Below are 13,901 nucleotides of genomic sequence, written 5' to 3' on the forward strand. Positions count from 1 at the left end.
TATAAAAAAAAATTTTAACATCTACACTGGCTGATTCTTGCTTGTCTAACTAATCAAGTTTCCTGTTGCCATGCTTAACTTTGAATATTGTCTGTTATTTATCAGCAAGTGTGCATAGTTGTATTATTTTTTTTTTGTAAAATATCTTTTAATTTGAAACATTGGCGAGTTGAAGTTCCAAGTGACACTAGGTGGAAGTAAAAAGCACTTTTTTCATTTCTTTCTTTCTTTTATTCTTTCTTAGTTGCTATGTGCTGCTTCTAAAGCCAGTGAGAGAACATTGTGTCCAGAGTTTTGGTGGCCGGAATTTTGATTTCACAGCCGGTTGTAGTCCCTGCGTGTCCGCTGACTCTGCTGTGTGTTCCGCCCAGGCGACTTGCAGATAGTTCCGAGCAGGAGGGGCAACCCTCGGCTGGTTCACGACGGCTACGTGTACATCGTGGACAAGTGCATCTGCGGCCGGGTGCACTGGCGGTGCATCAAGCACGCCGTTTGTCGGGCCCGCCTGCACACGGCGGGGAACAAGATAACCGTCCGGTCCAGGGAGCACACTCACGGACCACACGGGAAGCAAGAGTGGGCCAGCTTTCGCATGATGGAGTAGCACGAACAGTGTGGAGATTGGCTGTGGATTTGTCATTTAATTTTAAATTGTTAAATATGTAATGATTTCTAAATAGAGTGTTTTTTTCGGTAAAGTGATGTTTTTTGTGAATTGACAAAGTTAATAAAAGTTTGAGTGAAATTTTAGTTGTTGATTTTTTTTTTTTATTATCAGGTATGAGAATGGTTATATTGTACTTGGGACACTTTAAACTGCTAGACATCCCTTCCTTGACAATGGATCCCTCTTCCCGTCTCTGGAAAAGATCCCATCCCGAACACAATTGTCATGGTGGCTTGCACTTTCTGTGTTGCAAATAATGTGGTGTGTACATGCAAAGCAATTTTGGATTTAATCAAGTAACATCCACGTGAGGACATGCAGGATGGTGTGATGCTTTCTTTTGAGGATGGTGGTGGTGTTGATGGGCAAAGGGGAGTGGCTCGTCAGTCGCTTGTTCCTTTGGATGGACCGCAGCAATTTAAGGAGACCAAGGCAGGACACACGAAGCTATAGCCTTGAGTGAACGAGTGCAAAGTACCTGTGTTTACACAGTTAGTGGAGAGAATAAATTGTATCTGTATCAAGGATTGACTTTCTTGTGTTAAGTTGTGTGTTTTGGATGTAAAAAAAACTCTTGGAATAACACACATTTTATCATGAATCAAATTTGAAGGAAGCGAGTTATCTTGTAACCCAGTTTATGTATTCCTGTACCCTTGTTCACAATACACATATTTTCTGGTTGCCGAAAGGCCAGCACATGAAGATATTCTTTTATTTATTTAGAACGGCGAACAGAAAGTAAAACTAATTGCCATACTTGATAACACACACAAAATTGTTCAAACAAATTACACTGGACAAGTTTCCTGCTTGTTTCTCTAAGTAATAATTCCGCTTGTTTACAAAAGTACTTACAGTTTATGAGTGTAAATAAAATTTCTACAATGTTCTCATAACGAGACATTTTTCTTGCAAGAATTATAAAAAAATTACAAAAATAAATGAAAATATTTATGAGTTAGTCGCCTCTAAAATAAAGTGTTGCGCTTTTGTCTGTTTGAGCATGAACCAGCCATGAAGTGAAGCAGACGTGGAAGCGTCGTGCGGCAGTTGATGTCGTGTTCTCTGTCACAGGTGGTCTGCGGGTGGTGTTCAGCGCAAAGGGGAACCCGCAGTTGGTTCATGGCGGTTACCTGTTCAGCTTGCACAAGCGCTGCGGCGACAAAGTGTACTGGCAGTGCATAGACCGCTCCGTTTGCAAGGCTCGCGTTCAGACACTCGGCGACAGGATGACGGGCGGTTGGGAAAACCACTCTCACGCACCGCACACACAGAAGATAAAGGAGCGCAGTGGAAATGACCGCCAGAGACTGATGTACTTTTCAGAAGACAAATAATGTGAAGCTTGGGTTTGTGGTATTTTTTTTTTAATATATATAATCAGAATACTTAATGTGAGAATAATGATAACTACTCTCCAATGCTGTACTGTTTTGAAGTCTGTAAACATATGTACTATTAAATTTGTGTCATCCAAATAATAATTTTTTTTTTTTTTTTTTTTTTCATTTTTCAAATAGTGTAGTGCTTGCTAAGTAATGGTTTTTTATGGATGAATGTTTTGGTCTTCAAGAATTTTCTGGACAGTTTGTCCTTACAGGGTCTTGAGAGGATTTTAAATATACAAATGCGATAATTTTATGTGGCCAAGTTTGGTGTCGTCTAATTACATAATTCATGTAAATTTTGTTTGTTGTAACTTATTATTGGTGCTAGTTTAGGTCTGATTCCATTAACCTTTTCAGTGAGTACGACTTTACAAATTTTGAAAATCAGTTGTGTGACATTGTTCATCTGTGCTTAAGATAAATTATAAATAATTACTATGTATGTATAGTGCTTACAACTTATTCAAGTAACCATCACTTGGACTATTTATTAAAATCAATATGAGACATTTTTTTTAAATAAAATTTATATTAATATTATAATATAAAAAATAAAAATCAGATTTTAAAAAGTGTAAATACATTGTATTGTTAGATATGCTGTATGAATAAATAGTGAGAAAATCCTCTACATCCTTTACCTCCAATGAACTGCAAGAATATTTTTTCTAACAATTCCTAAATAACAATTTAAAAAATTTTTTTTTTAATTCTGTTAAAGGTGTTATGGGTAATATGTAGACAAATGTGTTTTTTTTTTTTTTTTTAATTCTGCTGTGTTTGTGTGATATATACATTAAATTTGCAGATTATAATCTATTGGATGTGTTTTTAATGCAAGTACAATATCCCAACTATATGAGCCTTTTTTTTTATTATTATTTACTGTACTTAAATTTAAATTACAGAAGAATCAACCATTTTATTAGACAAACTACTACAAAGTGGTCTTACGTGTTTAAATGACACATACAAGCCTTAAACAGTATTTACAACACTTTACCTGAATGAACAAATGTAAGTATGATTTAGAATTCTGTATAGTAAGTATTTAAATGGGTAGAGATGATTAAAAATAAAAATGGAAATAAAATATGAAACAATGTTTTTCTTAGGGTATACATACTTGAAGTATTTTTGTATTTACATACTATTTAGAGGGGGAAAAAATTTACCTATCTGGGGGCGATTTTTGTACATTTATGACAGAAAATTTTTAATATATAACTTTTTTTGAACTAGTTCATTGACTTACAACAACCAATTATTTTAAGACTAAACCTATATTTTTTTGTTAAATCCAGAACATGTGTTTTTTTCATCTAGTGTCTTTTTACATTTTTTCATCCTGGTTTTGGTGGCTGTTAACTTTTCTGAAACTTAAATCTTTACTATCTTGAGTTTTTGTGGTCCAAGAAATTGTTTTACTTTACACATATGTGCATCAATAATCATGCCATGGCATTTTAGAATGATTACATACAAATGATACCATATAGTATTATTTCCATTTTTTTAGTTAGTAAATGTTTCAAATGGTAATTATGTGATGGTATATCAAAATTTTCTCATTAAAATAAGATTGTACAGCAACCTGTATTTCTATAATGGTGGTTATTTAAAATGTGTAGTGCATTACAGCTAATCTGATAGTGTTGGAATGGACTTCTGACAGTTGTTCCTGGCAGCAGACTTCATACAATTCAACTAGAAGATTGCATTTCGCATATTCCAACCAACAACATATTGTTAAAAATATTTTTAATTTTAACGCTTTTCTAATGGAAAGAAAACCACCAACAAGAATACGAAAGTGTTATGAACATCTGGAATCAATGTGTCGTAGAGTCATGAAAGTCCCGAAAGTGAAGAAGTCATAAGGAAACTGAAGGACTGGTCACGAAAGTTGCAAAAAAAAAAGTCCCGAAATAACTGCTATGGTGCTGGAAGTCAATAAACTTTATTTTCAGTAGCCTTTCGGTAACTTGAGATTTTGCTTTTATTATTATTTAATTTTTATTCGTCACATGTTCACCAAAAACCGAGGGCTTAAGCGGTGGGCACGACATGTACAGACAATGGCAAAAGTGGTTGCTGCGAGTATGTGGACGCTCTCATTCGTCAGTACCAAAAGGAGGCAAGCACAAACTGATGTGCTCCCCAGCAGGTAAGCAAGTCCACAATTTGCAAACACACGTAAGGTCAGTGAGCCCCATAATTGCAGCGACCAAAACAGAACAGAACGGATACAAACAGATAGAACAAACACACTGATATAAAGATATGAAGGCATAAAGATAAACACAAAAATGATGAAACATGAAGATAGAAATATTACCACAGTAATAAAAAAAATAAGACAGATACAAAGATCAACACTTGGCGGCAGAAAAAGGCCGTCAACTTCAATACCTACGGTTTGGGATGTCAGAGTGACTCCTCTGTACTTCACTTCAGTGTACAGACATTCGCACATCAAATTGTAAATAGTTGGAGAGTGTCCGATAAAATCGTGGGAAAATTTACTGTAAAGGTTTTAGCTTCCCGGCTGAAAACTTGCTACGTTCCTATTAATAGTGTGTGTGTATGTGTGTGTGTGTGTATATATATATATATATATATATATATATATATTGTATTACATTTGCTCATGTTTAAATTTTGTTTTTATATAAGTATTATAAAAAATCTATTTTTGGTATGAAAAAGGGTTGAAGGAAAATTTTACGAAAAGTTCTCGAAGAGGTCCGGGAAGTTGGTTCAGCAGGTATCGGTGGAAACCCTGGAGCGGGGTACCGCAGAGCTACCGGGCATCGACGGGAGAAGTACGGCCGGTGACGACCGTGTTTGACTCGCAGGTGGCCTCCGGTTCGTCACCAGCCAGAGGGGCCGCGACCAGCTGGTACACGAGGACTTCGTCTTCGCCTCGCACAAGCGCCGCGCCGGCAAGACGGTCTGGAAGTGCGTGGACCGCCGGAGGCGGAGCTGCCCCGCCACCGTCCACACGCAGGGCGGCCGCGTGGCGGTCGTGAGGGGGAGCCACAGCCACGCGCCACACACGGAGGCCATCGCCGAGAAGGTGCGGCGCGAGCAGATGCTGGTCTTGTCCCTGGGGAGCGACTGAGACGTCGTCGCCCGACGTGCGATGGCAAGGTACTCTCCTGCTCGAGATCGGTGGACACTTGCTCGCGTGGACGTTCGGAACTCGTCAGCTCAGTGTCACGACTAACGAAGCTTGACCAATTAGTAAATTATTTTAGTAGCACTTGCAGTCAACTCAATTACCTAACTGTATATCTTTGTTTGTTGGCATTCTAAATTTACCTTATTCTGAATCCACTGATTTTCTGTATTTTTGAATTTATTAATTTTTTGTTTTTATTTGTTTTGTTTTGTGTCCTTTGTCGATGGTGTCTTTTGTGTATTGTGTTTGTTTTTTTTTTTTTTTGTACCGTGCACACCCCTGTAATCTCTTCTCAGAGTGTTGGTGTGCATGTCACAATTTATAAATAAATAAATAAATAAATAAATAAACAAACTAAACAGACACAGGTTTGTGTTCCACCAGACTAAGCTTAGCATATGAAATAAATCAGTTCCTGTTCTGTTGCTTTAGTAATAGCTTCGCTCAGAAGTTTAATCAAGTTAGTATGTGCATAAATATATGTGCAGCTGCATTCAAGAGGAATTTTTTGATCACATGTTAACTAAAAATGAACACATTGTGCAAACACTAAATATAAAACTATTTTTAACTTACATTTACATGCAAAACATAGAAGATGTTTGTAAAAGTAAGAGGATCATTTATCCTCTCATTATTACCATCATCCGGATTAAAAAAAGTACAATTGGCTGTACCTGTAGAAGTTCGAATTCTCATTCAAAATTCTGCGTTGGATGATTATGGATGCTACAGGACTAGAAAACAGTGAAAAGTCAGGAAATTTAAAATGGTCAGGGAGTTCCAGGAAAATCACAACATATTTCAGAAATTTCTTCTTGTGGTAACAAAAATGTAATGAAAAATACTTCTTTCGTTGACGTTTAGGCACCTAAAAAAAAACGAAAACATCTAATTTCACGAAAATTTATTGATTTTCTTCTTTTAGTGAATTCTCAGGCTTTTTTTGTAGACATTTAGTTTAAAGAGGGGGGGGGGGGGGAAATGTATTTAGGTGTGTTGACATTCAAGTTGATAGTCTTTACTCAATAGTTTCATGAGAATCGATAGTAATTGTTTGCAATCTCAAACTGCATTAATATTACAACTTGGCCATTTATTTTAATGGATGAGCATTTTCAATAAATATTCCAACACTGTATTTATTTACAATGTTTTTGGAGATTACCGGCATCTGCATCTTAATAGAGATAAAAGTTACAAAGAGTTATTAAAAAAAAAAAAATTTTGTTGTGGTAAGGAGACCAAGACCAAAGTGTTTTCCATGAACATATTTTTTTTATTTCTACAATGTTCGTAAAATCTGGATATGTGGGTAAGGCTTATGTGTTAATATTAAACAAAATGGAGTTGGGGGGATGACACCAGGAATCATTTATAAATTCTTAAGTAAAAAAATATTTGAGAAAAAATTAACACAGCGATGTGCTATGGAGTGTAGCATGTCTGTAATAAGAAAATTTTCCAGAGTGTTGTTATAAAGTGAGTGACTCATAAAAATAGCTTTCAAAATCAGGTAACCTCAATTTGTGAAACTGGCATTGTCAGGTAAACACAAAATTAATAATTATAGTTTATATTACATTACAAATTTGGTTTCACTCGTTAAATCTATTAAGTGATTCCTGCTTCAGTACTATTGTATTTTCATTTTGACATCAAATTTTAGGTTAGGTTGGTTATAATAGGTCATTCATAACAAATTGTTCAAATGCAAAGTATTTTTAATGTAGTATTCACTATTTTAAAATATTTTATATGTAGCAAACCTATTTCAACTGATTATTATATCACAATAATTGTTTGTGTGCACGTGGTAGGGGGCGGGGATGTCGATCTCTATTTAGCCTAACCACTCAGAATGTTAAACTACTGGTAAACTACTTGAATGAATGGAAATTGTGTCATGGGGTATAAATGCAGCATAAAACTGTTTTTCCTTAAAGGAGGCTTTTCTTCAGAATTACTGATAATTTATTACGATAGGGTGAGTTCTGCTGAGTTAAAAACATATTATAGGTGCAGTTGAAGGCCTTTGCTAGTGTTTTCTTCCGAGAAAGGGGTTTTTATCATAGAATGATTTATTTTGGTGTGCAAACATTTTAATATGAAAATGGGACATTTGAACGGCACATACAACCTCCTTTTCTTGCAGAAAAACAGTCTACATCAAGTGGCTTCACAGGATTGTTAGTGTCTGAAAGGTCGGGAAAATTTGTCAATTCAGGTCTGGAAAACCTGGAAAAGTCAGGGAATTTTAGAATTCCAAGCTTGTAGCAATCATGAGAACTGCAATATTACTTTCCGCCAGCAATAAAACTATATGTGCCATTGCTATTTTGTGTTCTGTCATCATCTGTGTTGAAGGATGCTAGAACAAAAGATGCATTCAAGACTCTTATTCGTGTGTAAAATTCTTGTGATTAAAGATGACAGTATAAAAAGAGATGCACTAATTCATTGAAAATTTTGGTGGCTCAAGTTAAATTTGTTCATGCTAACATAAGGTACTGCGCAAAGTTTATAAGTTAAAATTCTTTTGTCATTGTGGAAGTCCTCTGGACATGCACAATTTGTTTAAACATACTCTGAAACAGGAAATAAATATTATGGAAAGACTGATGTACATACAAACACAGTGGCTGCAGATGTTCTGTTTGTATAGCCATACTCTATGGTTAAGGTGACACACTAACTCTCTCTTTATATTTGAACTTCCATATTTCTTTGGATGTACACATCTCTTTTAATTTTTTTTTGTGGGCATGTTTATGTATTTTAAAATTAAAATTGTACCTGAAAATAATTTTTCATGCTGTTGGGGCCTAGGTAGATCGATAGTTCGCCTTCGAATACAGCTATTATGTAAATTTAAATGAAAACCTTATATGTAGTCATTTTTGAAAACAGTGCATAGAAGAATTGCTCATTTAATGCTATAATATTTAGCTTTCAAAGACTGAATTTTCCTTTTAGCACTTGTCAAAAACATCTCACTTTATCTTGAACAAAGTGTGTGTCACAGGTCGTCTTTGGCTCTACGCACTACTCTCAAAAAAAAAAATAATAATGACTAAAATGTGTTGTTCGCATCATTTACTTTTCTGTGTTCATACAGAATGTGTCCTATCAACACTACAATGTCTAGCAAGTGATTTGTTTTGAGGGAGTGACACTAAAACATGCCTATAACTTTTTTTTATTAAATATTACAAAGTACATGGAGCTATTAAATATTGTAGAATTTAATTAAAATTTGACCTAATGCAAAGCAGTTTGGTTTTAAATTTTGCTATTCACCTTGGGCACAAACAAACTAATTACATGAAACATGTTGCCTCATTTCACTGTCAAAAGTTCCGGCAAGTTCAAGGAAAATATGAATTTATTAGAAGTTAGTTTTTGTTTTATTTTTTCTATAAATTGAAAGAGCTTATTTGCCCTAAATTTCTGTTGATAAGCATTATCTAAATGATCTGTTAGTCGCAATGAGCTGAATTAAGCATTTTCCACATTATTTTCCAACACATTTTTTCTTGGCCTCTTTTGTATATTGTCATTTAAATAAGCAACTTATGGTGACAATTGTGTGATCTGATACATAACCAAATGTAGGTGTGTGGTTCTATATAACATATACACATACACACACACACACACACACACAGAGATATACTATTTCCGTCAATTCCGATATAGCCAGAATTAAACGATGTTATGTTAATAAAAGATTCTACTATTATATATTTTCTTAAGTTGTCTTCATTTGTAGACTTTTAGGATAGTAGTTGTTAGTTTGTATGAAAATTACCTACTTGTATGTTGGCATTGGTAATACTAATATATTCATAAGACACTTTTTTGTGCGTTACTGTGCGACTAAAAAAAAAAAAATTTTCTTCCCCCAGGTGACATAGAATATGTACAGAGCATAAGGGGCAAGCCACTCCTGGTGCACGGGAACTTCATGTACCGCATAGTCAACTGCAGCGATGATCTGGTGACTTGGAGCTGTATTGATCACAAGAAGCACAAGTGCAGGGCTCGCGTACAGACCCTTGACGGTCGCCTGATCATGAAGAATTTGCACCACGGCCATTCCAATCATACCCAAAAAATCAGCGAAAAGAAGTATTGGGCATCGTGTCGTCCTTCTTCTCAAATCACGGACGGCTGATGATAAAACAATAAAATTGTAACTATAAGTTAGCACCAGTGAGAAACTGGACAGAGTTATGTGTAAACCTTTCAGGTGATGTAATATCTTCATAAATAATTTTAGTTGATGGACATCATAAATTTATATTCTTTCAAGAAAATTCTGGGTGGCTTACCTCAAATGTATGGTTCTATTAAACAAAGCAATAAAAATATTTGTTGTGATTGTCGCAACTAATTTCTCTTTAATGACTTTTTTCACTATCTATTTTAGTTAATATTGATTAATCCCAATTTGCTAAAAGTTTCTTTATTTGTAGCAAAAAATGAACATCTATTTAACTTGCATGGACTGAGTCATGGTATGGTACTATTACATAACTTGTTCTCTTATAAATATTTTAAAAATTCATTTTTGGTATTCAAGCATATTAATATTTATTTATTCACTAATTTTGACATTAGCTCATATATCAACTCTACGATATAATTTACAAATGGGAATACAGTTCAAAGGTATGAGAGCCACAGCCAATCAGTTCTGAAGTTCTCCAAATTTGCTGATCGCTTGTAAAAAAAAAAAAAAAGCCATATTGCAAGTACATATTTATGTATTTTACGGTCATAAAGCATTCAAAAATAATGCTACCCTAACCTAACCTACCTTTCTGGGAAATAAAATAAAGAACTATTATTTATTACACTGACCGAACCTAGTGTTTTACTTCAGTTTACTTCAAAACTGTTCAAGTTATGGTGTTGTTCATTACTGTCAACTATAGGCTATCCTTTATAAATACGAAGACAACAGTATTCTAATAGGTATTAAATGTCTAATGTACTGTAAACTTATGTCCTTTTTTATATATATTTTTAACATTAATATTTTATATTATGTACATTGCTTATGTATTATTCAGACTTAAAATTGTGAAAACACTGTCGTCAGGCAATTATGTTTTCTTTTGCTGATTTTTTAATCATTATTAATATATGCACATATGAAAAATAATTTTTACTGTAGCAACATATACCTACATTTAAGGTTAATGTTTCTGTTTGAAAGCAATTACTAATTTCTTTGTCAAAAAAAATTAAAACAGATTTTTATTGTAGTCACATATGAAGCAGAGTTGTGGCCTAGTTTTTCACTGTTTGTACTTTGTATTATTGCATTTTCTCTGCCATCTTAATACAATATAAAAAAAACTGTAGTTTTTTTATTTAAGTTTCAATATTTAGGTATTTTCTGATATTCCATAAAGCAGGGAATTTCAAAAATTTTAAAAATATATTATTTTTAATGTAGGGTGTTTCCGAGGTCAGGTTATGGTGGAAAATGTGCCAGAGATTCGACTTTCTCACCCTTAGAGGGGGGAGGGGTTAATGACCCTGTATTTCTAAAATTTTAAAAATGTATTTATTTTGGATTTGAAGTGTTTCTGATTCATAAAGTTGGTTTATGGTGGGAAATGTGTCCGGGGAGGGGTTAAAGCCCCAAATTCTTTAACGCTCCCATAACCCACCTTGGAGGCTGATTTTAGGAAAACCTCTAGCTCAGTTAATGTTTATGTAATATTAAGAACATTCCTGCCGAGTTTTAAGTCTGTAGACATACTTGAAAGACAGTCAAGAGCTTTTAATTAGTTTCAATTACTCATATTGAATATTTTTATTTAATTTTGAGACTAAAAAAAGAATATAAAATTTAAATTTAAGTTTTTAGTCCAACAGGCAAATAATACTCCACAACTCTGTATTACTAAAAGTGTGAGGTCTTGGTATCATTTATCTTAAAATATCTATTAGTCAATACAATGTGATTTGTAATAGATTTTCTATCCCTTATTTTAGGATATAGTCACTGAAAATTTTAGGATATAGTCATTATGAAAATGACTTTATGAACTTAATAACAATAATAACCTTAAAATTAGTAATGGGGTGCTGGATATCATTTGTTTTAAATTTTCTATTACTAATTTTAGGATATAGTCATTACGAAAATGAAAGAAGAGAGCACCCCACGTTTTTAGTTATGAAGACTTGTGAAGCATTGGCATAATGTTGAAAAAAAAAAAAAATTTATTTATTTTTAGTACATTCGACAATAAAAGCGAATTTTACAGTTTTTGAAACTATAAGTTTATTTTAGGTGTTAATTTCCATTGTTATTTGTCTGGAGTAAGGTTTACCAAAGTATATTGTAATAATATAACACATGATGTGCCAGATGGATTAGGTTGTGTTGGATGAAAACTGCTAAGAATCTTTGAAGTTTTCACATTGTAATGTTGGTTATTATTAAATTAGTAAAGATGCTCTGTGATTAGCCCATGACTATGCATAATACAAAAACATTAACATTAATAAAAATTATTACATAAACATGACAAAAGACAAATACAACCTATGACTACCAGACACAAGGCATGTACTTTGTTATATGCAATGGTTGTTTATATTTTATGCTGAAAATTTTAAAACGACGTTCATTTTGGTTATAAAACTGCTGTTGAACAAGTTGTAGGCGCTGAAATTTTCCCTTGTGTTTCTGCTGTCAAGATTCCTATCTTGTTACCTAGGGACTAGCCAGGGTGCCAGGTGAACAGTTAAATTTTTGAGGTGTGAGAGGAAGTGCAGCAGGCAAAAAAAAATACTTCACCATTATTTATTTCCATGCGCATGCACACTCAAACACACCTTTTTCCTCATAAAATGTCCCCAAAATGTTTTAAGGTTGCAATTTTATATGAAAGGTTGTATGGCTGTTTCCATGCCAAAGCACAAGTTATCTCACGTCTTATAAAGGTGCGATTTATTTGCCAATTTTCATTACTGAAAATCTGGTCTTATTTGCCAAAAACTACTCTAATTATATATATTTGAAATGCTGATAGTATATAATAAGTAAACTAAAAATGTAAAAACATGATTTTAGTAAGAACTGTGTGATTTTAAAATAAGTTTTACCAAGTGTCGAAACCTACTGTTGATGTAATTTTAATACCCATATTTACCATTTCACTTTAACTATATCCTTGCTGATGGATACTAATTCCTGTATACGTGTTAGTGTGCCGCTAAAGTTACTAGGATTTGGAATGGACAACATGCGTGTTTTTTTTCCTGATGATTGTTTTGATTGTAAAATTTGTTGTGAAAAAGTTATGGCCAAAAAAATATTGCATTTAATCTGCCCACCAAAACGTGCCTCTCGCCCCTTATCTACATGTGACTTCATAACTCGGAAGTGGGTTTACCAGTCTCCTTTGTTTATCTTAGCTTTCATCCTGAAAGCCTGGTCTGTTTCGGCATCGGTGAGGGGCACTGTTTGAATTGTTACAAGCTGAACTTCTTTTAATCATCGTTTTTTGCAATTCCGATTGTGTAAAGTATCCATTGTAACCTTTTTCACACTAATCATTTTAATTTTGTCGGGCTGATATATTGTAAACTTTTTTTAAAAAAACTTTTCTGATGTGTGTTGAATGGTCACTACTTTCTTCACAAAATGAATTTAATTTTATTCCAATTGGTTAACATGTGGGTCCCAATAACTGCTCTTAATGGTATACGAGTCACCCGGAATCAGTGGCTCGCGAAACTTGCCTATTACCTGCAAATATTAAAAAACTGTTTATGATGGCACATGCATAAACCTTTATAGATGCTCAACTCTAATAATAGTAAGCCCGGTTTATATTTTATAATGTTTAAAAATCCATCCAATTTTCATTAATCTCCACTTTTCGAACTGGCATCCCAATTTATTAAACATTTTCTGGGAAGACAATGTTGTCTTAAAAAAAATAATAATAATAACAATTTAAAAAACTTTGCTTTCTTCTACTTTAAGGTATATTGTACACTAATTACTGCTAGTTAAATGTTTTTTTTTATATTCATGTACTCGTGACATTGAATTGTGCTTATTACTTCTTATGTAATTCCATTATTTTTAATTGAAATAAATGCTCACTTGAAAAATTGAACAAAAAATATCACATGCATGATACAATCGTGGTTAAAGCAATTTTTAATGTAATAAACTATGCTAGACTACTTTAAAATCTACATTTAAAAAAAAAAGTTTTATCAATTTCAGTTGTGTTCATCACATTCGCATGTTACCCATTGTATTTGTAATAGAAACTTACTATGGTGAATATGGGGTTGAACATCACTTATTTCCTAATTAGCTTCCTATATATTCTAGTATAGGAATATTGCTTTAAGGGGCCCGCCTAGTCAAGGGTGTATCTGTGTCAGTGAGACGGAATGATGAGTGCGATGCTGGCCACTGCTTCTATTGCTGTATTTCCCCCAAGTGCAAGGCTTGGAACGGCCATGCAGTCTTCTCGTACTATGAAATTTGAGCTGTAGCCATAACATTGTATGGCAGAGAACTGGGGGTAAAGGTGTAATAATGCAAAGCACTTGGGTGCTTTAAAGAATCTGTACCGAGCGTTTCATGTCTAAAAATTTTACTCTGAAAACC

At 33.9% G+C, this 13,901-nt stretch overlaps 1 protein-coding gene across 20 annotated transcripts in view; it reads left to right on the forward strand.

The window, feature by feature from the left end:
* LOC134542139 (protein tramtrack, beta isoform-like) overlaps positions 1–13,901 on the forward strand; it is a 118,064-nt gene that overhangs the window by 64,692 nt on the left and 39,471 nt on the right. For 2 of the 20 annotated variants that reach the window (XM_063386120.1, XM_063386121.1), the window contains exon 6: positions 9,151–9,634. The exons of 12 other annotated variants lie outside the window; for them this stretch is intronic. In XM_063386120.1, coding sequence (XP_063242190.1) covers positions 9,151–9,419 — 269 coding nt within the window. In that variant the 3' untranslated portion in view covers positions 9,420–9,634. Of the gene's footprint in view, positions 1–371; positions 751–1,744; positions 2,152–4,916; positions 5,602–9,150; positions 9,635–13,901 lie in introns of those variants that run through there. 6 more of the 20 variants (XM_063386141.1, XM_063386144.1, XM_063386119.1 and 3 more) reach the window with 5 other exon arrangements.

This window comes from Bacillus rossius (genome assembly GCF_032445375.1).
Source record: "Bacillus rossius redtenbacheri isolate Brsri chromosome 4 unlocalized genomic scaffold, Brsri_v3 Brsri_v3_scf4_2, whole genome shotgun sequence".
In the NCBI taxonomy this organism is placed as follows: domain Eukaryota; kingdom Metazoa; phylum Arthropoda; class Insecta; order Phasmatodea; family Bacillidae; genus Bacillus; species Bacillus rossius.